General features: G+C 52.7%; 2 protein-coding genes across 2 annotated transcripts; one reads left to right on the forward strand and one right to left on the reverse strand.

Moving 5' to 3' along the window:
• Positions 1-456: 456 nt before the first annotated feature.
• LOC127472898 (glutamine amidotransferase-like class 1 domain-containing protein 3, mitochondrial) lies at positions 457-5,828 on the reverse strand. The gene is made up of 4 exons (XM_051791799.1): positions 5,627-5,828; positions 3,652-3,823; positions 2,776-2,977; positions 457-1,353 (listed from the first exon to the last, which is right to left on the reverse strand). Exons 1-4 carry the CDS (start codon positions 5,732-5,734, stop codon positions 1,161-1,163), a joined length of 675 nt encoding a protein of 224 aa, XP_051647759.1. The 5' UTR covers positions 5,735-5,828; the 3' UTR covers positions 457-1,160.
• Positions 5,829-8,985: 3,157 nt separating this feature from the next.
• Positions 8,986-18,447, forward strand: LOC127472400 (uncharacterized). The gene is made up of 9 exons (XM_051790603.1): positions 8,986-9,064; positions 9,916-10,029; positions 11,057-12,748; positions 13,384-13,483; positions 14,127-14,275; positions 14,434-14,546; positions 15,021-15,110; positions 16,153-16,275; positions 16,789-18,447. The coding sequence occupies exons 1-9, from the start codon at positions 9,007-9,009 to the stop codon at positions 16,981-16,983; spliced, it is 2,634 nt and encodes an 877-aa protein (XP_051646563.1). The 5' UTR covers positions 8,986-9,006; the 3' UTR covers positions 16,984-18,447.
• The last annotated feature ends 7,314 nt before the right edge of the window (positions 18,448-25,761 follow it).

Genomic DNA, 25,761 nt, shown 5'->3' on the forward strand with positions numbered 1-25,761 from the left:
AGTGGCTGCAAATGTGATTGTGTTTAAAATAAAGTGTCTTACTTTCAGTTGTGCAAAGAGTTTTGATCCCCACTCTGCAAAAAAAGCAATGTGGAGAAGGTGATCCAGGTCCTGGGAGGGAAAGCTGAGACAACAGGGCTTGTTCAGCCCTGGGAAAATGAGGTTTGGGGGACAATTTATCACCATGCTCTGGTATTTAAAGGGTGGATACAGAGGAGATGGAAACTCCCTTTGCACAAGGGGGCCGTGGAAAAGCTGGGGGTAATGGGTACAGGTTATTCCTGAGGAGATTCCCAATGGACACAAGGACAATTCTCACGATGAGAACAATCAGCCATGGGAATATCTGCTCAGGGAAGTGCTGGATGGCCCAGCTTGGGAGAGTTTTAAGATCCAATGGGGCAGGCAGCTGGGCCAGCTCAGCCTTGAGGTCCTGCCAACCTGGAATTCTCTGGTTCTGTTTATACCAGAGCAGAATTCCTCCTCTTCCCACCAGACCTGGATACTGATACTGAATTGGATTTTTTCCTGTATGGTTTTTCCCCCTCCCTGGCCCACCAGTGGCACTGAGAGCACATCCTGATCCAGAGGGAAAGGAGAACCAGCAGCAGAGTCCAGCCCATGGAAAACCAGCAGGTTTTATTTGGGAGCAGAACCGTGTTCCTTCCTTTTGCCACAATTCACCTGTTCCGGGAGCTGGGGGTTGGGGGGACTGAACTGGAGCCCTGGGGAAACCTGGCATGGCCTTAACCTGGAGCAGGGCAGGGTTAGGTGGGATATTGGGAAGGAATTCTTGGCTGTGAGGGCGGGGAGGCCCTGGCACAGGTTGCCCAGAGAAGCTGTGGCTGCCCCATCCCTGGGAGTGTCCAAGGCCAGGCTGGAGCAACCTGTGCTAGTGGAAGGTGTCCCTGCCCATGGACGAGGTGGGCTTTGAGGTCCCTCCCAACCCAAACCATTCCATGACTCTGTGCCAGCTCAGTGTGTGCCCACACCCCCCTTCCTGCCAGCTTGCCGTGGCAGAACACCCCAACTCCAGACTGCCCCTCCTCACAGCCACCCGTGCTCTGGGAAGGGCGGGGAGGGGGCAGAACTCCAGCTGGGTGGCACTTTCCCTGGTGACACGTGGGTGTCAGAGGGGAAGGAGCTGGACCTCGTGGCCTTCAGGCAAGCCTGACCACTTCCTTGACCATGTTCCCGATGCCATCATGGATCTCGTGGATGGGGGCGTTGCACATGAAGGCGCTGGTGGTCACCAGCCTGTTCCTGGGGTCCACGTGGATCTCGCTGACGTGGCTGTTGACGTGTTTGCAGCCCAGCTCCCGCAGGGACTCGGCCGTCTTGGCATAGGGCCACCTGCAAGGGAGGAGGGGACAAACCCACCCTGAGGTGAAGGCTGGGAGAGAAAAGAGATGATGGTCCCTGCTCAAAACCTGCTCAATAGGAGCCAGATCTTTTCCTGCCACAGGAGGTTCTCCAGGCTCGCAGAACAGGGAACACCTCCAGATTAGAGTGAGTTAAAAATCTGAAGGAAAGCCAAAATAACCCTTGATGTTCCACTGCTTAACCCTGCCCATGCCAGACTTAGTGTTTATGGAATCCCAGACTGGTTTGGGTTGGGAAAGGGCTTAAAGCTCATCCAGTCCCACCCCCTGCCACGGGCAGGGACACCTCCCACTAGCCCAGGTTGATCCAAGCCCCGTCCAGCCTGGCCTTGGACACTTCCAGGGATGGGGCAGCCACAGCTGCTGCTCTGGGCAACAATTAGGTTTAGGTTTGGGGTTTTTGGGAGGATTCAGCCACAGCTTTCCTGTAGGACTGAGGACACTTTAACTCCCTCTCTTAACACTCCAAGGCTTGTGCCACCATCCTGCTCCTACCCTGGATCTGCTTCACTTGGAGTCAGTGCTCTGGTGTCTCTCCTACCCTGGGTCCATGAGGTGCCACATGCACGGGGGAGGCAAATGTAGGACTATATTTCAAATGAAGTGTCTCAATTTAAGCTTTACTTAAAAAAATTAAGTGTCTTATTTCCATCAGACTTGTGGAAACACAAAAAAAACCAATGCCAGCAAATCTGGTGCGAGGTCATTCCTTCTGATCTGCTGAGAAATGGTAAAAGTCTTCCAGGCCCTCGAGGCAGGATTTGAGAGATGGCCTGGGAATACAGGACTGGCAGTCCATCACTTCATAAAAGCCCAGTCCAACTGTGACATGGCAGATTCTCCCACAGGCTTTCTTGGAGTGTGTGGAGCTTCTCCCGTGGAACGGGGACATCTCTTCATGGTCACTCCCCAGGGTTGGAAGGGAGCTTAAAGCCCATCCAGTTCCACCCCCTGCCCTGGCTGAAAGACCTGCCCATGATCAGTGTGTGGTGAGTTACCTCAATCTCCACTTAGTGATCGTTTCTTTTGGAATATAACTCCTTTGACACAGTGCACCACACTATTTTATGCTATATTTTACTCTACTAGGATTTTTTAGCTTTTGCCCTGTGTAGCAAATAATTCTGATCAAGGTCTTCCCTCTCTTCATTTGTCATAATTAATAATTTGTTTTATATAAGTATCATTAAAAAATTGATATAAATACCATTAAAACCTGTGGGACAACGTGATTCAATCACACCTCTATAATTCCTGAAATTTGGCTTGGATCCCCCACCCCCAGGCCTGTCTCTGAGGAGGAAGGGGGGTGTTTCTTGGAGCTCAACAAGAGCCTTCCCTAATAAACTTGGAGCCTCCCAGTCCCCCCTGAGAGCCCCAGTGGGTCACTCACTTCTCACACTCGGTGTCGTGTCCCACTGTCACCTCGCAGCCCGGGAAGAGTTTGGCTGCCAGCACTGGGGAGATGCAGCACAGCCCGATGGGCTTGTGGGCAGCGTGGAAGGCCCTCAGCACGTCCTCCACCTCCCTGCAGACGCTGCAGTTCTTGCCTTGGGTGGCCCAAGTGCTCAGGTTTTTGGCCACTCCAAAGCCACCTGAGAGAAGAGAAGAGGAAGAGAAGAGGAAGAGATTAGGCTGGGAGGTGATATCCCAGCAGGGCTTTTCCCAGGGATTGCAGGATGGAATGCTAATCTGGATGTGGGGGGTGGCAGCACTTGTCCAGTGTTGATAATGGAATTAAAAACAGAGGTCCTGAACCTTTGTGGGCTGAGACACCCAAGCACCTCCCCTGCTTCCACTCCAGTGCTCCAGTGGGTGTGTGCTTCACCCAACAGCTCCTTCCTGAATGCTGGGGGGACACAGGGACACATTTCCCCTCTTAATCCCTGCTCCAGGCCTCATCCACCCCACTGGAATCCCACTTGCACTAGAGAGAGACTCAGACTGACCAAGCTTTCTGCCTTTGACCCCCCCCTCTCTGTCCCAGCCTCTCCTGGGAAGGAGGAAAGGATAATGGGGAGGGAAGGGATAGTTCTCCATTCAGGGAATGATCCTCTGGATGGCACAGAGGATCATTCAGTTGGCAGGTACCCTCTCCTCTTGGGATCAGCTTGGCATTGCCATGCTCTCTTTTGATCCAAGTCCAAGCCATGTCTGTCCTCCCAATCCCTGCTTCCAGTTCCTGTCCAGCCCATGACTCCTGTGCCATTCCAGGCTTACCTAAGCTGTTCCCAAGGCTGTGGACATGCAGGCCCCACACAGGTCCTACCTGGAATGATCAGGGCATCCAGCCCCTTGACATCCAGCTGAGCCAGATCCTTGATGTTCCCTCTGGCTATCCTGGCACTTTCCACCAGCACGTTGCGCTGCTCCGGCGTCGGCTGCCCCTTCACGTGGTCCACCACGTGCATCTGGGAGATGTTGGGAGCAAAAACCTCTGCCTGGGCACAGGGGAAAGGGCTGTTATCCTTCAGGAATGAGGGAGAAACGTGTGGAAGGTCACAGGGAGTGGGTGCTGAGGGACTTGGTTAGGAAAGGACTTTGCCGGGGAATGCCGTGACCTTCACCTGGATCTGATACTGGCATCAGGCAGAGGAGGGAAAGAGAGGCCTTTTGTAGCTTCTGCCCAGGGGCAAAGCAGGGAGCCCACACTGCTTGTTTTGGGGGATGAGGAGCCCTTGGTGAAGCTGTTTCTTGGAGGTTTCCATCCCTATCCCAGTGAATCCCCCTCACTGGGGCAGCCCCAGCCCCATCCCAGCTGCCCCACAGAGCCAGTGGATCCCTGTGGGAGCTGCTGTCCCACCATGTGCCTCCCTCAGAGGTGGGACTTGGGGTTTCCTCTTCCCAGCTACTGTTTTCCCAAAGCCAGAGTGTTTTTCCAGAAAATGCTTCCCCTTCCTCCAGCACTTCCAAGCTCACGTGCAGCAGGAGGGTGGAGGGTGACAAACAGGCGGGGGAAAGATTTTGGGGCTGAACACCCCGTGCAGTTCCAGGCTGCACGGTGTAAGAAGGATGTGAAGGAGCTCGAAGAGGGCAAAGCCGGTGCCAGGGCTGGAAGGAACGTCCTGGGAGGAGCAGCTGAAGACTTTGGGCTTGTCTAGTCTGGGGAAAAGGAGGCCGGGGGGAGACCTCGTGGCTCTCCACAGCTCCCCGAGGGGGGGACGTAGGAGGGAGGTGCTGAGCTCTCCTCCCTTCCAGCTGAGACATTCGTGTTTCCCGACGAAAGCAGGGATTGAATAACGCCTGAGTTTCCTCCACTAGAGGCCCCCGGCGACCCAGGGATGAGGCAGGACGTGCTCCGAGCCCGCCGCTTCGGGAATGGCAGGAGGGGAGCGACTCGAGGAGAGGAAAGGAGGCAAAATTACACCCTGTGGAGAAAACGCTTGGACAAGTCCCAGCTCTGAGCCGAACGGAGCAGGCAGAGGTGGAAGGGTGTGGAATTGGGTTCATGTCCTCAACAGTACATCACCACTGTGCCCCTGTGTCCCACAGAGCCATTCCCATTCCCGAGGGAACGGCTCTGCCCCAGCTCAGAGCTGTGTGATGTTTTCCACAGGGTCCCTCCCTCCTTTTCCAGTCTCACCGTGGGGCTCTCCTGACTAATAGTATATTAGAGCCACCTTTTTTTTTTTACCCCTCTCCAAATTGAACTCACAAGAACTTGTCTATTCTCTCATCAGAGAGGTGGACTCCCCATCCCTGGAAGTGCTCAGGATGGGGCTGGATGGAGCTCTGAGCAACCTGGCATAGTGGAAGGTGTCCCTGCCCATGGCAGGGAGTTCAACTGGATGATCTTTAAGGTCCCTCCTAAACCAAACCATCCTGTGATTCTCTGTTTCGATTTTCGCTTCTAACCTTTGAGGTTTTAAAAAGCTGGATTTCAAAGCGCCCAAACCAACAACAGTCTTTTAAACTGGAACAGCGGAGCAGAAAAGAGGGAATACAAGCCAAAAAAAAAAAAAAAAGAATAGAGAAGGCATTCAGGAAAGTCTGTTCGGGAAAGAGTTTGGAGACACTGAGCACAGAGATCCAAGCCCAGCCCGTGGTACAGCAGAGCTGTGCAGGGAGCAGGGAGTTCTCCAGGCTCACTGGAACAGCTCCCGGGCTCTGCTGTCCCCTCTGACTCCACTCACTCATGATTTGCAAGCGATGGGGAGCTTGTGTCTTGTCTCGGAGACAAGGAGGAGAAGACTGAGGAGCAGAGAGGGGCAAAAAGAGCTGGAGCCGGGGCAGGAGCCTCTTACCTGAGCCCCCTCCCTGCTGAGATGCACCAGCACAGCCGAAGCCTCGTGGATCTCGCTCCCATCGTAGACCCCACAGCCAGCCAGCACCACAGCCACCCTCTTCCCCATGGAGCACCGGAGCAGGATTCCCTGGAGAGCCCCGGGGCGCTGCTGTGAGCTCTGTGCCCCAGGAGGATTCCCTGGAGAGCCCCGGGTCGCTGCTGTGAGCTCTGTTCACCACCCGGAGTCTTTTATAGCACAATCCCTCCCCCAGGAGCAGGTGGGGCCAGGAGGGTTGGGCTGAATTTCTCGCTGGCAGGAGGGTTTTATTTCCAGTTCCACAGGCAGGGCATGTAAATATTATTTGTTTCCTCAACTGGCTGCTCCCTCACAGATCTTCCTCCCAGCACGTTGTCTGCAAAGCAGCCCCAGCTGACGTGACGTGCCCAACAGAGCAGCTGTGTTTTTCCTTCTCAGCTCTTGATTTTCCATTCTAGTTCAGACTAAAGCACCAAAACCTTTGCACAGGAGGTGGTGTCAAAGGGAGCCTGCCCAGAGCAAGTGTTGAAGCCAGTGAATTCCTCTCTGGACCCCATTTTTTAAACCCTAACACTGCATAGGCTGCCTCAGGTTTAACACCAAGATTTCCTTTTCTGACTCTGAATGTTCTTTCCCTCAGATCCCCCCTCTCGAGGGCAGATGTTTTGCACTCAGCTGTAGTTGTTCCTGGCCTGAGGTTAGAAATTTATGGTCAAAAAGTCATAGAATATCCTGAGCTGGAAGGGACCCACAAGGATTATCAAGTCCAGCTCACGGCCCTGCACAGGACACCCCAAAATCCCACCTGAGAGTGTTGTTGAGAGGGATAACTTGATCCTTCCTCAGCAGCCCCACCTCTCCATTTGGCAGGGAAGTGTGCCAGGAACTGGCAGAGCCCTGAGCTCTGGAGGGGCACTGGCAGCAGATTAAACATTGTCTGAAACTCCTCCTTCCCTGCCCTTGCTCTGCTCACATCTGAGAAGACCCTGGACCTCTGTCTCAGCTTGGCCTGGTGAAAGAACTGCCCTGTCAAGGCTGACTTCCCATCCTTCATGAGAGAACAAAATACCTCTGCAAGAGGAGTGCAGAATGTTTTCCAGGGTTGTCTGTAAGACACGTTCCTTGGGGCTCTGTCAGAATTTGGGAGAGACATGAAGTACATCCTGTGGGTGATGAACCAGTGTTTGGGCAAGGTGGTTACTCAGAGCAGGCTCATGACTTCATTTACTGCATGGATGTCCCAAAATGAGGGATTTGGGCACCTGTACAAGCAGGAACAAAACACATGTGAGAGAGGACTTGCAGTCCCACAGGCTTTGCCTCTCAGTTACTTTTATTGCCCAGAACACGAATTAAACTGTGAGATGTGCATTAAAGATACCCAAAGCATTTTCACTGCTGCTTGTTTTGTTATCCAGGGAATTCTAATGATGGTTTAGAGGTGTATTATCTCCTCTTGCATGAAAAACCAGTTGAATTATGCTGCAATTCCAGCTTCTTCCTCCAGCTGGTCCAGGAGCAGTCCTGTTAGTGATGGAACAGAGACAGCCAGAGGTTGGGGATTTAAACAATCTCCTTGCTGCAAACCACATTGTTTAGCTCTGCCTGTTGCAAACTGATGGGGCTAGTTCCCCTTACTGGTTTAATTGGTTTGGTGTAAGTGGACAAACCAGGCTTGTTTCTGTCTCAGTAGATGTGTCAGCCCTAAAGATCTCCCTGCAATAGAGATTTGTGATAAATAACATTTCTCAGCAGGGTTATTCCATCTGGGGTGGCAGCATCTGCCCACATTTATTGTGGTGGAGACACTGGGCTTTGATATTAACACCTGGCTTTAATCTGGGCTTTGATACTAACACCTGGCTTTAATCTGGGTTTTGATACTAACACCTGGCTTTAATCTAGGCTCTGATATTAACCCCTGGCATTGATATTCTTGGGAAGAGGGTTGGGAAGGAGGATTTTTCCTCAAAGCTCTTCCTGAAGGATGAATACATTTAAAGGGAACTGTCCTCCTGAAGAAACCAGGGAAGTTTGGGGGTCACAATGGAATCCAGTTGCTCACTGGAATCCATCCTGCTCCAGCTGGCTCAGGGAGTGGGAAGGGTGGGATTTTCTGGCATTTACCTGTGGACCCTGAGGGTTGTTCCGGATGCTGCTGCAGGTCTGTCACCTCTCAGATGATCCCACAGGCCTGAATTTGAGCTCCAGCAGTTCCCAGTGCCATTTCCAACAGCTTTTCTCTTCTTCTGGCCTGGCTGTGGAGCAGGACCTACTGAGAGGAACATCAAAGCTTCCTCCTGGAGGGAGCTCCAGGAATATCCCTGACCAGCCCAGGGATATTAATGTGGAGTTTTTCACACTGTTGTGCATCTTCTAGCTTGTCAGGAGAGTAGAATTTGCTTTAACTGGGGCAAATTCCTTAATGGGAGCAATCCCTACACTGGTCCCTCACCCACAAAGGAAACAGTGGAGGAATGTCCAGGCCAGGCAGGTGCTGCCCTGCCCCTGTTTCCATCAGAGCTCAGTCAGCTCTCACAGAACAGTTCTCTGCCCAATTCCCACCTGGCCTGTGACCCAGTGTGATCCCTGTGTCCACTGCTTCCTGCAGCCCCTCCTCCAGCCAGACACACCTTTATGCCCTGACCACATGTTCCCTGTGGGAAGCAGCAGGAAGCTGTCAGCAGGTCCCTCATGTCACCTCTGGGGACAGCAGCGATCCTGGCAATGCCTGACACTTACTCGAGGCCAACAGGGCTCCTCTGGACGGGCTGGGATGGATGTGGAGCGAGAGATGGACAGAAGTCACCTTGAAGGGGGGGCACCGAGCCTGCCCAGCACAGGGTGGCAGTGCCAGGCATTCAGAGCTGTGACAGGGACAAACAGCAGCACCGTGGCCAGCGTTCAGGAGAAACAACTGGTCCCCAAGGAGCTCCTGGGCTTGCAAAGTGCTTGTTTGCTCCAGCAAGATGGGTTCTTGCAAAAACCTTCATTTTAACCAGTGCAATTTCCTCGCTGGCAGCGGCAAAGAGGCAGCGGCGGCAATAAACCCTCAGCCTTATTTTCCAAGTGTCTTTTTTAACAAGGGTTAATCAAGAGTAAAATTAAGAGGCCTCTGGAGGGAGCTCCCGGCGGCCCGCGCTGACTCACGGCCCCAAATTTATCGCCGCCCGAAAACCCATTTGCATTTTCCTCCCGCACGCAGCCGGGGAGAGCGCCTCGAACAGAAGAGGTCTGTAGGGAAAAGGGGTGGAGAGCAGGGAGGACCGAGCGCGGGCCAGGCGCGATGCTTTGGTTATAAAGAGCATGGGAGGGAGGGCGGCGGCAGAGCCGCCCTCGGCCGGGGCTCCGCGCACACCGCGATGGGCGACGGCGCGGGGTCCCTGCACGGCTGCCTCGGGCTCCTGGGCATCGCCGCAGGTAGGAGCCGTCCTGGCAGGGGGTGCGGGCTCGGGACTGACTCTCCTGGACGCCCCCCCCCTTTAGCAGGGGGGGCTAAGGAGGTTTATTCGCCAGCCGCGCTGCCCGCGGGTGAAGCTTTTCTCGCTCCCCCGCGCCCGTTTCCAGCGGCCAACAAAATATTTGTCTTGGCCGCGAAGTGCTGGCGCGGAGTTTTGTGCCCGTTCCGTCCTGGGTGGGAAGCAAATCCAAACTTTTTTTTTTTTTGGTAGTCGTTGGAATAAATCATCTGGGTTTGGATGTACTCCCTCTCCCTTGTCCAGCCGTCCTCCTGTTTGCCGCGTTCGCTCCCTTTCATTTCTTCCTTCTTTGTTTTTTGCCTCTTTGCATTTTGGGGCTGGTTTTCTGTTGGCACAACGTCTCTGGGATTATCTGAAGGATGTGTGTGTCTGCCTGTCTTTTGTGTAACTGGAATCACGGATTTTTCCCCTTTATCTGGCAACGGGGGAGCCCTTTCAGACACTTGCATGGAATTCTAGAAGGTCTTGGGTTGGGAGGGACCTTAAAGCCCATCCAGTTCCACCCCCTGCCATGGCCAGGGACACCTTCCACTGGCCCAGGTTGCTCCAACTTGGCCTTGATGGAATGGGAACGTCCACAGCCTCTCTGGACAACCTGAAATGATTATTTTCCAGTTTTCTAAAACCAGGCACCCAGAAAGGAGTGAGACCTTTGGGCACAAACCAAGGCACAACACTTACTATTTGCAGATCTTGTACTGTTATTTTTCCTCTATTCCCTGCTCTGTCCACCCTGGTTCTCTCCTGGTTTTTTGGGCCAAGTTTACAAGCTGTTTCTCCTTTTTCCCATAGGATCACTTCTGCTGGCTGTGCATTTCTACAGCTCAGCCAGAGCAGCCCCTCTGATCCCCAGCACAGCTCTTGGAGTCCTTCTGCTCATTTTATCAGCTCTTTTGGCCTATGCAGGTAAGATTTGGGGGGTTCAAGGCCTCCCCCTCCCACAGCTTAGCGTGTGCTGGGACTGACACAAACCACAGCAGCCTCAGGGACAACTGAGCCCTTCTCCTGGAATTTGCCCAGAGAAACTGTGGCTGCTCCTGGATCCCTGGAAGTGTCCAAGGCCAGGTTGGACAGGGCTTGGAGCAACCTGGGCTAGTGGAAGGTGTCCCTGCTCATGGCAGGGGGTGGCACTGGAGGAGCTTTAAGGTTCCTTCCAACCCAAACCAGTCTGGGATTCTATGTCAGCACAGCAAATTTTTACTGTACAGGCAAGAGAAGAAATCAATGTTTGTGTTAAACAAGGATCTCTGAGAGTTTTAACACAATGAATCCATGACTCCTCAAAAAAGGGTTCCCAGGCTTTCTGAGAGTGCTTTCAGCATCCATGGTTTGGAATGTCCATCTGGACATGCCAGGAGATCAACTTAACTGAGAGAAAAAATCACTGCCTGTAGCAGAGTCCACACTTTTTAGAATGAATGTTGAATTATTTCTCATTTTTAACTCAGAGTAATGAGGACATTAAAATCAGTCATGGAATCAGAATTGTTGGGAAAGACCTTTAAGATCACCAATTCCAACCATCAACCAGCGCCGCCACCACCATGTCCACCACTAAACCATGTCCTCAAGTGCCACATCCACGTGTTTTTGGAACACTTCCAGAAGTGGTGACTCCACCATTCCCCTCCACAATTGTGCCAGGGCTGGACAACCCTTTCTGTGAAGAAATTTTCCCAATATCCAACCTAAACCTCCCCTTGAGGCCGTTTTCTCTCCTCAGGAGAAGAGCCCGACACCCAACTCACTACAGCCTCCTGTCAGGGAGCTGTAGGGGGTGAGAGGACCCCCCTGAGCCTCCTCTTCCCCAGGAGGAATCTTGCTCCACGCAGGATCTGTGCAGCTCCGGGCTGGCCCGGTGATCCTGGCCCAACTCCCTCTTCCCACATCCCTCTGTCTGGAAATCACAGCCCTGTCTGTGTTTGTTCCTCAGGGATCCGGAGGAGCCCCAGGAATGCCTCCCTGTTGCTGTCCCTCTGCCTGACCATCTCAGCCTTCTGGTGTGGCTACGGAGTGACCTTCGTCCTGGCCGGGCAGGGCACGCTGGGCGATGCCGGGGACCTCCGCGATGCCGTGGTGCCCGGCCTGGCCACCTTCACCGTGGCACTGCTCCTCGTGGCAGTGGTGGGATTGCTGAGCAGAGAGCCCGTCCTGGCCCTCATCTCCGGTGCCACCTCCCTGGCCAGTGCCCACGACGTGGCCGCGCGTCACAGCCGCGCCTTGGGCTCCTCCGCTGTCGCTTGCAATTACCTCGTCGTCTGCTTGCTGGGGGGGTACTTTGCCCTGGGAAGGATCCTCTATTTCCTGACCAAAGGAAAAATGGCCCTCCCTGGCACGGATCTGGCCAAGAAAAAGAGCCACGAGCAGGCCCAAGGCGCCGGTGGCAGCACCAATCCCTTTGCGGCCACGGGGCTGATCCTGAACATGCTGTGGGCCGGGGTGTTTGGCTGCAGGCTCCTGGGCATCACCAGCAAACTCTTCATGGGCCAGGTGCCCTGGCTGTGGGCAGCTGGCATCTACCAGATTGGCATCTGCGTCTTATCCTACCGTGCAATGGATGTTCTGATGGCCACATCCTTTGGATTCACTTCCATCCTCAAGTTTGCTGGAGGCTACTGCCTCCTGTACCCACTGTGGCAGCCAGAGGAGCCATCCCTCCCTACCCCATTCCTAGTGGTTTTCTCCATTCTTTTTGCCGTCTTGGCTCTCTTCCTCTCCCTCAAGAGCCCTCTGGATGGCTTGTATTTGCTGGTTTATGTGGCCTCCTGCCTCGCCTTGGCTTGCCATCCCAGGGGGTTTTTTGCAGGTGGCCCCCAAGGTGTGGCCGTGGCCGTTTTCGTGGCCTCAGCCCTGGTGGCTCTCATTCACCTGTACAGTGTGAAAGCAGGGGCCAAGACCCCCCCAGGGAAGGGGAAGGGGGCTGTGAAGGCCCTCCTCGCCCGCAGCAGTTTCCTGAAGCTCCGTGAGGGGCCAGACTTTCACGCTCCATACCTGGGCTACTCCAAGTATGCAGATGCAGAAGCTCTTGCCTTTGCATGCAGTGTCCTGGCTTCTTCTGCTCTGACGGCCCCAGGAGACCCCCAGGCTCCCCTTGCCACCGTTGTCATTCCATGGGTAGTGGTAGCTGGTGGGATCCTTAAGCTTCTGGGCGGCTCAGTGGCCTTTGCCCGGGGTAAAACCCTGGAGAGCAGTGCCTTCATCCTCTACGCTGTCATGTGGATCATCTGGGGCTTGGCAAGGTATGGTGGCCTCTATGGCACTACCAGAAGCTTCCACTCGGCCGTGGGCATCGCTGCTTTCATGCTCTTCAACGGCTTCGTCGTCCTCTGCACCCTCTTCCTAAACATCGCCTGGTTCTTCTACTCCCTCACGTTCATGCTGGTCGCTCTCAGCTTCTTCCTGGATGCCATCCATGCCCTTCCCACTGGATATGACACGGCTGCCACCCTCAGCTTCGGGCTGGTCAGCTTTTACTGCTTCCTGTCTGCCCTTTCCAGCGGCACCTTCGAGGGTCCCTGCCTGCCCATGGGAGGGCCCATCGTGCAGCTCGGTGGTGTGAGGGGGGGGATGAGCAAGTGCCTTCACCTGCCCGCCAGGAGAGCGTCCTCAGTCAAGAGGATTGCAGGTAAGGGGAGAGCAAAGGGCGCAGTGTGGGGGTGGAGGGGAAATTCTGGGTGAATTCGTAGCAGAACAGCTACTTAAAGGACGTTTTTACAATCATAGAGTCACAGAATGGTTTACGTTGGAAGGGACCTTAAAGTTCATCTCGTCCCACCCCCTGCCATGGGCAGGGACACCTTCCACTAGCCCAGGTTGCTCCAAGCCCTGTCCTACCTGGCCTTGATGTGGAAACCAGGACAATCTGGTGGCGTTTTGGTGAGGTGGGCCAAGTTATGAGAGTAATTATCTGAGTTTAGCAGCAAATTCTCTCCCATATCATTTTCCTACCTGTTCATCCACCCTGGACTCCAGGAATCCTCCAAGCTGGAGCTGCCACGGAAAGCTCTGTACAGACAAATGGCACCAGTGCCTGGTGCTTGCTCTCTCCACTTCTGGCCCTGAGGAACGTGGCCCAGAACTCCCCTAAGTGCCAGATCTCCCCTTGGATGAACCCCAGAAAAATGCACTGCCAGAGGGAACGCTTTGTTAGTTGGGAAAAGGAGAGGAGAGCACGGAATTGGCTGGTTTGGCTGTGACAGCTCTGCTGTGGGAATTACAGCCCCTCACTCAGGGGGTTCTGCCCTGTTCTCGTGCCCACAGATATCCTGAGGAGTGGAGGGACTTGTGGCATCCCCACAGACACCGTGTACGTGCTTGTGGCCGCCTGCAACCGCCCTGATGCCGTGGAGAAAGCTCACAGGTCAGTCCTTGTCGTGGCCTAAAGAAGCTTCTAGAACTCAGAAAGCTCACAGGTCAGTCCTTGTCGTGGTCTAAAGAACCTTCTGGAACTCAGAGCTGCTACTGAGCGCTGGCTGCAGCTGGTCAAGGGCAAGGCAGCTCAGCCTTGGTGGGAGCAGCAAGGTGGGGGAGAAGATCCAGATGAGGGAAGGAGAAAATAGAGCTGTAATTGTCTTCTAGGAGCTGCTCCTGGCAGGTGGTGGAGCTTTGTAACTTGGGGACCACCAGAAACCCAAAGAGTGGCAGACGGGACAGGGGGTTATCCTGTAGGTTTGGGAGGTACATGTTGTCACACCCAAAACCTCTCTTGTGACAACAGGCTCTTGCTTGGACTCCTGTGAGCAGCTGAGACCCCTCATATTGGTGGGGTTTCCTTAGAAATTGGGATTTCCACCCATCACAGTGCAAAACCTTGATTTGGAGAAAACATTCCTGGTTGGAATAGTCACTGTTGAACAGTCCTGCTTGTACTAGAGACTGGTGCCCTGGGGCAGAGCCTTCACACCTTGTCTTAGCTCTAGCTCTCACCAACACAGTTCCCTTTTCAGCTTGAAATTAAATCCCTGTCTGAATTCCAGACTCCTCTTTTCTCACCCCTTTTCCAGGTCCAAGCGCCAGGCTCAGGATCGCCCCATGTCCCTCTGGATTTCCAGCCTCAAGCAACTGGAACCTGCCAAGCATTTGTTCACTCCCCTCCTCTGGGACTTCATGGAGGCTGCCTGGCCATCTCCTATCAGCCTGGTGGTTCCCAGAGGTGAGGAAGTGCTCTTGATTCCAAGTTCTCTGGAGAGCTTTGGCTTGGAAACTCCATCCCGTGGAGTAATTCTGGAGATGTTCCGTGGAGATATTCCCGGTAAGATCATTGTGTTTGGGATGATGTACATCCCTAAGTGCCACCTGATTCTTCTGCAGGTGAGTGGGTGGACTTCCTGGGAATGAAGGACTCTGCTAAGTACGTTGGGACCCCTCAGAGCGTCGCCATCCGCATCCCCGACTGCTCTGTCACCACGCACCTCATCGACCTGGTGAGTGCCACGGCAGCCTCAGCCTGGCTGGGAGTGGTTTTGTGGCAGCAAAGAGGGTAAAAGGAGCAACCACCAGGTCAGAAACCCAGAAAAAAGGCCATGGACAGACATTCTGTCTGATTTCCTGCGCTGTCCTTGCGAGCACAGGCTCAGCTGAGGCCACAGGAACTTCAGAAGGTCCAGAAAGGGGCCAGAGGAACTGGGAGAGCCTGGGGCAGACATTGCAGGCCTTCGGAAAACAAAATGTTGTTTCATGATCCTCATCAGCAAACCCCAATTTAAGCGAGTGTCAGACACCCCAACACACTTTGGTGGGACTGTAGTTGCCTCCAAAGGAGGAGCCTGTACCTGGGTGAGCCACACCAAGCTCTCTTTGGAGCCCCAGGCACTCAGGAGTGAAGTTCAGAGCTCGAGTCGCCTGTTTGATCCAGCAGAACCAGCTCAGAGCCTTCATTCTCATTTTTCTGCCCCCAGGTCGGGCCCATTGTGGTCACATCAGCCAACCCAACGGGAGAGGCCGACACCACCCACCACAACCAAGTGTATGCCAAGCTGGGAGACAAGGTAACGGGGCTCTCTGCTCCCAAGGGATGTTGGGATGGAAGGACACAACCACTTTGCTCCCAGTAGGCAAACCAAGAGATGGTATCTAGACTCTTGGAAAGCATCTCTTTTAAAAAAAAAAATCTCATGGACGTTCCTCGTGTTGGTGTCGCAGTAAAAGAACATTTTAAGCTTCAGGACTTGGTTAGAAACCAGAATTGCTCTGATTTGCACTGTGTAGTTATGGCTTGGCAATGTGAGTCTGTTCATCTTCCAACACAGGACGAGATGAGCAAAAAAAAAAAACTCCTTCTTTTCTTATGAGCAATCAAACCCTGATGCCTGGATGTGCCAGGGCTCCAGCTGGCACAGGGCTGTGAGAGCACAGGGCATTCCCATTTCAAGCTGAAGCTGCTCTAAAACCGGTGCCAAGCTCCAAAATATTCCTGGCTTTTAGGACTTTCACACATTCTGGAAGTACCATGGTCAAGGGACATTCATTGTCTTCAGTTGGGTCAGGTTGGATCTCAGGGAAAGGTTCTTCCCCCAGAGGGTGGTTGGCACTGACCAGGCTCCCCAGGGCAGTGGGCACAGCCCCAAGGCTGCCAGAGCTCCAGGAGGGTTTGGATAACACTCTGAGGGACAGAGGGGATTGTTGGGGTGCCTGTGCAGGGCCTGGAATTGGACTGGATGGTTCTTGGGGGTCCCTTCCAGCTCAGAATATTCCATGATTCTATGATTTCACCACTAAATCCTGAGGGTTCCACGCTTTGTATCTGTGGCACTTGAGTGAGGGCAGTTTTAAACAACAGCTGGTACAAATCTCCTCAAAAATCTGGGTTTACACCCATTTTCTTGGTGGATAGGACTTCTTCAAAGCTCCTCAGATGGTGCAAACCTGTCTTTGCTGTACTGCTGCCCTGCACCCCACAGAGCCTTCTCTGGCTTTTCCCTGAAGGAAGGAGCAGTATTGCCTCAGATAATAATCACTTGCTGTTGAGAGGGGTAACCTTTTTCTCCCAAGTGCCTGAGGGGGTTTTGGTGTGGAAATGTTGCTCTTCAGGTGGATGCAGTCCTTTGTGACGGGCCCTCTCCAGAGAACGTTGCCTCCACCGTGGTGGACTGCACCAAAATTGACAGTGGGAACATTGGGTTCTTCAGAGTCGGCCTCATCCCCAAGTCTCAGGTAAAATTCACCTGGATTTCACTCCTATTCCCTTTCTCCACGAAGTGGGTTTCAGACTGGGGGTTTCCCAGTTTTATAAGGACAGTGTGAGAAGTTATCACAGGGTGGTGTGAAGAAGAGCAGAACTCCATGTTGCTCTGTCCTGATCCTGCTCCAGATCCCCATCACACCTCTGTGTGCTCTTCTGGAAGCAAAGTGAGACTGATTCATTGATGGAAAGAGCTCCAAGATCCAGGGGGCCTCCGTGGGACAGGCACTCTGTGTACACCCTTCCCAGAGATCCCTGAGCACACAGAAATGAGTGTGATCCCAAAACTGAGCCCAGACACGTAGCTTGAAAGAAAAGGTCTAGCTGAAAATGGAAGGGCTGGCTAGTAGGACCTTTGAAGATGTCCCTGCCCATGGCAGGGGCTTGGCCTTGATGACCTTTAAAGGTCCCTTCCAACCATGACTTTATGATTCCGTGGTTATTTCGGCTGCTGACCCGCTCACAGAGGTGTTTGCTCCTTCCAGGTGCTGCAGATACTGGAGCAGGTGCAGAAGAAGCACCAGGAGGCCCCCAACAGCAGCACTGGCCCTGTGAAAGGCCGTGAGGAAGCCCTGGGTGGCAGCCACGCTGTGCCCAACGGGGTGGGCACGGCTGCCCGGGTGGAGACAGGGCCAGCACAGCCCCCTGATGATGGCTGTGAGCATCACACCCGCCTCTGACTGCAGGCAGCTCCAGCGACTCCGTGCTCAGTGGGAAACCATTTGCTGGAAAATGACCTGTCGCTGGGGACTGGGAGAGGGTTTCCAGCCGTGGGGGTGATTCATTCCTTTTTCTCTGGACACTGCTAAAGTATCCCGGTGCTGACTTACAAACCACAGTCACCCAGGAGGACAATTTTCACTGGACGACGCTGCCAGCTTTCACTGGAGGGCAGACATGACCAAAGCAAGGGTTATTTTGGTGCCAGGCTGGCCCCAGAGTGCCAGGGCTTTATTCCTTTCACTGGGAGGTGATTCCTTCGGTTTGGGGCACGGAGGGAGGTGAAGTGTTCTAGAGTTACAGGGCGGGGGGAAAACACTGCATGAAACTTGAATCACACAGTCAGTGAGGTGGGGAAAGACCTTTCAAATCAGCAAGTTCAACCCTTCCCCCAGTGCTGCCAAGGCCACCATTAACCTGTGTCCCCAGTGCCACAGGAAGGGGGAGAGGGAGCAGGGGAGGTGTGCTCAGGTGCTGTGCTGGGGGTACAAGGGACTGGCTGAAATAGGGGAGGCAAAGGGTGGTGAGATGGGGGCTCTTCTGCCATGTCTTCTTTAGAGTGGAGGTCACCTCTTCAGACCTCCATCTGGGAGTCTTTCCTCTGCTGGGAGAACCCAACACTCAAAAGCAGTGCCATTCCCTGGATGCCATCTGCTGTATTTCACAGTCAGAGCCAGGCTGGAATGACCTTCCTGGTGACTCCAATAATATATCCTTAGAGGTGCTGGAGAATTAGGGAAGACCCTCCCTTCCCGTTTTCTGCCGAGTATGAATTTCAGGAGGGCAGTTTCCCATGTGTGTGAGGAGGCCAGGAGCTGGTCTCTTGCCTTACAGCCCCACTGGTCACATCTCATGGCACGTCTCTTCCAGAGGGCAGATTTCACAGGATCAGAGGGAGGAATTCCAGCCACTCCAGGCAATCATTTGTCCTCACCGGGGGCCCAATTTCTGTGCAAACTCATGAAATATGGGGAATAAACCAGAGGAGCTGGAGATGTGCCCTCACCTGTGATCTTGGTGGCATCTTGGAGATGTGATGGGATGGCTCCTGTGATTGGAGTGTTGGAATGGGAGGAGACTCTTTAGGAAGGACAGGCAGGGTAGACAAATCCAGTGCAGAGTGGGAGCTGCTGACCAGGAGGAGGTGGAAAGAGAATTTCAAACCTTCATGAGGAGTTTTCCTTGGCAAACTGTTGCTTGTTTCACCTCCAAAAACTGCTGATCTTATTCTTACCTGACTCAGGTGCAAGGTGCTGATCAAACTCCAGCTGAAACCAATCCATTGAGTCATTGGTTTCACCTGGAGTTGTGCTGGAATTCAAGGACAAATGCTGTGCAGTCAGAGGAGCTCAACCTCTACAAACTACAGCCAAACCAGGTCTTCTCAGCTTGCTCTCACAGAGCTGGCTCTCTTCCTGCAGAGAAAATTCCAGATCAATTGAGTTTGTTAAATAAAATTGCTGGTCTACTTCCTGTATCTCTTTGGAGTTTATTAAAACTGGGTTTTGGAAAGCAATAAAAGATTTTCAATAAACTGAAACCACCCCGGGCTGTGCAATGATCTGTGGCAAGAACTTGAGCAAAACCTGGTGGGTCAACAAGTTCTGGATGTCAGTGTATGGGTGTTCCTGGCCATGAAGGATGCAAAAAGGATCTTAGGAGAGAATCAGATTGTGATACTTCCCAGGGTGGGAAAGATAACTCCTCACACCAAACCCTGCTCCCAGGGCTGAATTTCAGTGCCTTAACTCAGTAAAATAAACCCCATAAACACCAAAATCTGAGGGAATGTAGTAAGAAGTGTGAATTTGGAGAGGGGCCAAAGCATTTTGGTGTGAGGAAACAGCCCTGGCTTCAATGTGCCAAATAATGATGTGTTTTAGTGTGCCACGAATTGAAAGTGGCTTAAAAACAGTGGATTCTTCTCTTGACACCTCACCCTGGGGCCATTTTTCCTCTTTCTCTCTGGGGTGTTTGTTTTTCACTCGCAGAAAGTGTGGATTGCAGTATCAGGACACTGGGGGAGGAACCATTTCTCCCTTTGCTGAAGTAAGACAAGGAGAGATTTCATGTAAGGCTCTCCTGTGTACCAGCAAACTGGAAAGAAATAGTCTAGGGAGGGGATTTAAATGGGATCTTTCAGTTAAATCAAGGCAAGAAAATATTTCTACTCTTTCCACAGTTTTCCCAGCACTTAAGGGGAAGCAAAATGTTTTTAAAGAGAAGTGGAGAGAGAGAAAAAAAGTTGCTGTTTGAAGTGGCAAATCCAAAACACTTCAGTTAGAAAGTGCTGAGATAAACATTTGAATACTTTGGTACCAAAAAGATCCATTTTTGAGGTATTGACAAGAGTGTTTTCATCACTCTAAAAATGGAGGTCATGGTCAAAAAAGGGTGTCCAGGCCCCCCTCAAGGGAGACTCTTCACTGAGCCCTTCTGGTGCTGCTGCTCTCAAGGGGAAGGAATCGCTCCATCCACATTCCAAACGAGAGGGACAGGAGGGAATGTGGGTCCTCAGACCTCCATCACAGGAGGAGTTTGAGGAAAATCAGAGAATTCGGCAGAACCAATTCGATTTCGGTCGCGTTGTCAATGCCTTGGAGGCCCTTTGGGCCTGAAAGGTCACCCTGGGAGACAAAATAACCTCGTGAATGGGCCTCTTTGTGCAACAGCCAACGCTTCAATCCCACTGGGGTTGGAAACAACCCAGGAAGGAGGGCTGGCCCACCTTGATTTTGCCCTTTGTGGAGTCTAGACACCCGTGTCAATGGAAAGAGAAGGAAAAAAGAGAGAATGGAAAATAAGTATGTTTTCCAGTCTCAGGAAAAGCCAGCTCACCCTCCTGAGAATAGACGGGGCCACAGGAACAGGAACTGACTCAGGGCCATGGCCGAGCCTGTGCGTGGGCACCGAGGGTGGACCTGATCCGGGGTGGGCACGGCGGGTCAGAGGGGAAGGGAGGCAGCACAGCCTGGGTGAAACCAGCCCAGCAGAACCTTGGAGACGGGGGCAGGGTCAGAAATGTCCCTTGGTGTACAGGAGCACCGGGAACTGGGGGCTCTGGGGGGACCTAACAGTGGGACTCGATGATCTTGGAGGTCTTCTCCAACCTTAATTCTATGATTCTATCACCTCTTTGGGTCTTGCTCCTGAGATAGAGGAGGCAAAGTCTAGCTTGGGATGGGATATGGGGTGCAGGAAAAGGCAGGAGCAAAGTCCTGCTTAACTGGGTGATCTGCAGTCAAAGCAAAACGCTTTGATCTTGGCCCAGTTGAGGGCCATGACCCACAGTGGGTTTATGTCCCACTCAGCTCTCTTCATTCTTCCTGCTCCTCCTCCCCATGCCAGGAAGGGCCTGGGCTTATTGCTGCAGATAATCAGTTCTGTAGCTTTTAGGGGAAAATACCACAAACAATGAAGAAACACTGTATTCCAAAATCCTGGGCCGGGTCTTCAGCTACTCCGCAAAACACAGCTGGGATTTCCATAGTGAGTTGTGGTGCCCAGCTGGGCAACCTGGAATGGTCTAGAGCCATCCAGGAGTCCCTGCACTCCTTCCAGATGTAACACTGGGTTTAAGGAGCAGCTCTGAGCTGAAGCTCAGCTTAACTCAGCCCAGGAATAGCTGGGTGACACCAGCCGGGCACTGAACCCAAGAGGAAAATTACTCTGTTAAATCATCGTCCCAGAATGGTTTGAGTTGGAAGGGACCTTAAATCTCATCCAGTTCCACCCCCTGCCATGGGCAGGGACACCTTCCACTAGCCCAGGTTGCCCAAAGCCCCATCCAGCCTGGCCTTCATGTGGAACACTTTGTCTTTTACTGCAGATCTCCCTGGCTGTGACTCATGGTGCACCTGGAGCTACCTGGTGGGGAACAACTTATCCCCAGATGACTGTGGGAAAAATCTTTGGGGAAAACTCAATGTTCTGGAAATGGAGCTTCTTGATCCATAACAACAGTTAACAGGATTAACTTCCAGCTGTGTCTCCATCGTGCTCTTCCCTTCTGCCCAACCAGAAGAACATCTGATGGCTGGAAGACTTTCACGTCCCTGTTCTGGAGGGCACTGACAACTGGGGCTGAGCAAGGGAAGGGGCGGTGGGAGCTGCATCCTTGGGCAGGATCTGGGGGATTTATGGGGTCACTGTGTTCCCCTGCTCCATTTCCTTGGGTGCTGTCACCTGCCTGCCAGTGGAATTCAGGGAGTACCGGAGCAGTCAGAGCAAGGGGTCCTGTGGGGGCTGGATGGGGAGGTCTGCCCTGAACAGCCAGTTTGGGAGCTGTGATAAATACCTCAAGTAGTGTTTGAGGGCTCAGCAGTGCTAGTTCTTGTGAGAATCACCTCTTCATTCCCTCCTGGAAAACACAAAGATCTTACTTGTGTTGTTACCTCTTTCTAGATAGCAAAAACCAGGGATTTCAACAACTTCTTCTGCTCTGGCCAGGAGGGAGATGTCAGGGTTGTCCTGAGGTAGGTTTATCTCTCTCAGCAGCTGTGGAACAGCCACTGCAGTCCCTCCAGGACTGGCCATGCCCAGGCACCTTTGAGGAACCTCCTGTTCTCCACGTCTTACTGCAGAAGAAAACTCTGCCTCCCAAGGCAGCTCTGTGCAGTTCTCAGGGGAGCACGGTTTGTAGGGTCACATCCCGAATTTAGAGACCTCAACAGGCTTCCCTTGGTTACCTCATCATCAGAGCTTCCCCACCTATTTTCCCACACCCTATTTTTCACGTTGCCCACCCAGCAGGAGGAATGTGGGCCTTTCCTGTGGGGTTCATTGCTGAGCTCCAGTAAATACCCAGCTCTAAACCCCTTCTGTGACACAGCACCGATTCCTGGAGGTCCTACAACATCCTTCCTCCTTTGACCTCCCCTGTGCCACTGCTGGTTTACACCAAACCATTGCTCTGTGAGCTGCTGAATTCATGTGCATGCTCATAATTATTCTCACTGCTGTGGGTTCCACCAGGACCTCGTGTAGTCAGGGACAAGTCCCTAAAGGAGCAGGATGTGCCCAGGTTTCCTTTCAGGACACTATTCCTCAGAACCTGGAGGGTGGGTGAGGACCAGCAGCATCAACTCTACCCCTGAGTAGAGTCACTCTCATCTTATCTCCTCAAAATTCCCCTCTGGCATCCCATCCCCTGCAGCCTTCCCAAGGACCCTCTTGTCCCACACTGGGTTATCAGATCCTACATGACCCAAGGGGTACCACAGATCCTTATCCTACTCCTTCCCACCCCTACAATTGCTCCAGACCCTTCCACCTTCACTTGCAAAACAAACCAAGTCCTACTTGGAAATTCAAGTCTCTTGTGGGAAGTAGAAATGGCCAAATAGGTGGAGAAATAAAGATAAGGAAGGAGAAGACATGGAAGCTTGGTGTTGTTTTGGGAGTGAAGAAGAAATCAAGTCCAGAAGTCAGCAACGACAGTTGGACTTGAAGATCTTCAATGTCTTTTCCAGCCTCTGTGAGTCCATGATTCCATAACTGCTGGGACACAGGAAACAGGCTCCTTGGACACTGAAACAGCTGGGATGGGGTTTCCACAGACATATTTGATGTTATGTTCTCCACCTCCTTTCCATCTCTAGCTCTCCAAAGACACAACAAGATGGGAAGGTGAAGGCCTTGTCCATGTCTCTTCATAGCTGATCTTCTAACATGGAACAAAGCAGCTTTGGGGGGTCCATAACTGAGCAACCTGGGCCAGTGGAAGGTGTCTCTGCCCGTGGCAGGGTGTGGAACTGGATGGACTTTAAGGTCCCTCCAACCCAAACCGTTCTGGGATTCTGTGACCGCTGAAGACGGGCAGCTGGATACACGGAGTGATGATCCCTCTGCCTCCGGGAAGATCCTTCTCCTGACTCCTAAAATTATCTGACAAATAAAATTATTTGATCAATCCATGAAAAAAAAAGAAAAAAAAAAACAAACCAAGAAGAAGGAAGGAGACAGGTATGGGCAGAGCAGAACTGAAACCAGACAGCACAACCCTGCCGTGGGGCAGCTCCGGGAAGGGAGTCACCAGCTCCTGGGACCTGCTGTCCTGGCGTGGAAGTGACTGGTTCTTATTTTTAGACCAAACCACGGCTGGTGAAAGCTGCCAGCTGAGAGTCCAGGCAAGAGGACAAGTTGGTTTTCTGTGCTGAGACAGGGATGGAAATTCAGTTCTCTGGGAAGTTAAACCGACCAAATCTTGCTTTCCTGAGAAAGGATCCATCTCAGAGGCATTGGAGGCCTGGTGGTGGCTGAACGTGTGCTGTGACCTTCCAGGGGTCACAGAGTGGGCCAGTCCATGGAAGGCTGGGTGGTCCTGCCTCAATATTCCTTTCACAGGCTCCAGCATCTCTGCAGGACCAGAGATGGAATGTCCTTCCCCACCACTGGCATCAGTGCCTTGACGATGTGAGCAAGCATTCAGTTCCTCAACAACATTTTGCACCCTTGTTTCTTTTAATAAAATAAGGACTGTTACTAAAACATTTTATAAAATAACATCCCATTGCCTAAAACCTCCTCTCCCATCCCTGTTTCTGCACTTCTTGCCCTCTCCCATCTGACTGCACACACAGGTGGGTGCTCATCTCTGCCCCATCCCTGAAAACAATTTCGCTGGAGCTCAGTTCCCTTTGGAGAAAACACAAGGATGAGAAGGGGGAAAATTTGATAAAACCATCCATGGGAGAGATTTAGGGACACATAGGGTAAGGTTTACATCCTTTACCCCTGCCTCTGGTTGCTCATTGCTGCTTCCCACTTGGAAATGAGCCTCCACCAACAGGTAACGTAACGGAAAACACAGTGAGAGGTGTCAAACATCAGCAATGACCCCGATGAAAGGCCCCTGTGTTTGGAGAGATTCAATAAAGGAATTGAAGGCTCCTGGTGTTGATCTAAGGTGTGTTTGTTTCCCTCTAACCCTGCAGAAACTCTGGCAGAGCTTGTCGAGACCTGTTTGGGTCCCTGGGAAGAATTGTGGGAATGCGACCATGGAGAGGTTGCTCCAGCTCCCAACCTTCCTGTGCTGAGTGCATGGGGTTGGTATCTAAGCCATTTTCTGGGTTGATTTATCATGGGAACTGTTCAGAGCCCAGTCATCAACCCCATCATAGATTTGGCCAAAGTGGCAGAATCGACAACCTGATGAAAGAATCCCGTAACAATTTGGGTTGAAGGGACCTCGAAGCCCATCTCTTTCCACCCCCTGCCATGGGCAGGGACACCTTCCACTAGCCCAGGTTGCTCCATGCCCTGTCCAACCTGGCCTTGGACACTTCCAGGGATGGGGCATCTCCATGACATTGCTATCACGAGAAAGCCTTTTTGTTTAAATGCTGCAAATGACAGTATTTCACAATAACATTGATTTTTTTGCCGTTTGGCTGAGATTTTACCACGATGCTCCTCTTGACAAGCAAATCTTTGTTCCACAACCTCCAGTGGAGTTGGTCAGAAGTGCCCAACTGTGTGTGCAAGACACAAGGAACTGGGTCTAAGTGTAAGGTGTCCCTGCCCATGGCGGGGGGTGAGAACTGGGTGATCTTCCTTCCCTTGAGCTGAAACATCCCTTGCCACTGGCACAGAGATGATCTAACACAGACCCATATCACAAAGGGAATGAGTCAAGAAGGGACTACTTTGTTTTGCTGGAGGTTTTTTTTGCTGTTCCAGCAGTTGATAGCCAATATTAACAAACCTCACCTGCCTGGAAAGGTCAAGTAGTTTTTCAAGTATTAAAGTATTAAAACATGAGAGAAGTCCCATGTTGTGGGGCGTCACCACAGGCTTAAAGTTAAGCCTCTGCTGGAGGGTGGTGGAGCTCAGCTGGCACTTGGATCCATTTATTGAGGATCATGGGATCACAGACTGGTTTGGGTTGGAAGGGACCTTAAAGCTCTTCTCCTTCCAACCCCTGCCATGGGCAGGGACACCTTCCACTAGCCCAGGTTGTTTAGCTGTCCTAAGGTATGTGCAGGGAGGAGGGCCTGACTAAATTCCACTTCCAGATGCTGGCACGGGCCGGGAAACCACAGGAGGCTGGGAATGCCCAGCTGTGCCCCAGGGGAGAGAACAGCTCCTGCCTGGAGCCCTGAGCAGAGGGAGAGGTGGGTTTGCAGGGTCAGGAGGCTGCAGGGGGAAGGGGAGCCCGTGTTGGACCTGCCAGGGCTTTTTAATCGGGAGTCTGGGGAGCTGCTTGAAGGAAACAACACCCGTCACCTGGAGGCAGAGTAAGAGCTGCTATTTCTGGTGGCTCAGGAGTGCAAACCAAACAGGAGGATCAGATGGACAACAAGGGCAGAGCCAAAGCAAGCAGAGCACGGTCAGGACTGCAGTTGGTGTTTACATGTCAGCGGTGAAGCGTGGGAGGAATCCAACCCCGAGGCTCCCAGTTTGGCTGCTCAGGCCCCACAACAGTGCTGGGAGAGCAGGGGGGATGTGGCTTGAGGGAGAGCTCCGTGAGCAAGATGCTCCAAAACAATGCAAAAGAGGGAGAGAAGGGAAGGGGTTTGTCTGGTGAGGTGGGACTATGGCTGTGCCAAGGGAACAATCTCCCTGCCCAGAGCAGGAGGGAGGAGAAGGAACAACGGTAGGGAACTGGCAGAGACCTTCCACTTGGACACTGCCTCCAGTACAGGGAAAAACATTACAGAAAACCTCAAATCTGTCACGCACCTCCCAGTGTTTTGAAGCCTTTGGGCCATAACTCATTGTTTCCTTTGTTGAGGTTT

This window comes from Manacus candei, unplaced genomic scaffold (assembly GCF_025592945.1).
Source record: "Manacus candei isolate 608988 ecotype Guabito, Panama unplaced genomic scaffold, ASM2559294v1 h1tg000003l, whole genome shotgun sequence".
Taxonomy (NCBI): domain Eukaryota; kingdom Metazoa; phylum Chordata; class Aves; order Passeriformes; family Pipridae; genus Manacus; species Manacus candei.

Excerpts from the sequence above, each read along its gene's own strand:
- LOC127472898 (XM_051791799.1), bottom strand. The coding sequence starts at position 5,734 with ATGGGGAAGAGGGTGGCTGTGGTGCTGGCTGGCTGTGGGGTCTACGAT. Across the intron at positions 2,978-3,651 it reads GGATGCCCTGATCATTCCAG|GTGGCTTTGGAGTGGCCAAA; the intron begins GTAGGACCTGTG and ends CTCTTCTCTCAG. Across the intron at positions 1,354-2,775 it reads CACGACACCGAGTGTGAGAA|GTGGCCCTATGCCAAGACGG; the intron begins GTGAGTGACCCA and ends CCTCCCTTGCAG.
- LOC127472400 (XM_051790603.1), top strand. The coding sequence starts at position 9,007 with ATGGGCGACGGCGCGGGGTCCCTGCACGGCTGCCTCGGGCTCCTGGGC. Across the intron at positions 12,749-13,383 it reads CTCAGTCAAGAGGATTGCAG|ATATCCTGAGGAGTGGAGGG; the intron begins GTAAGGGGAGAG and ends TCGTGCCCACAG. Across the intron at positions 14,276-14,433 it reads CAGCCTGGTGGTTCCCAGAG|GTGAGTGGGTGGACTTCCTG; the intron begins GTGAGGAAGTGC and ends ATTCTTCTGCAG.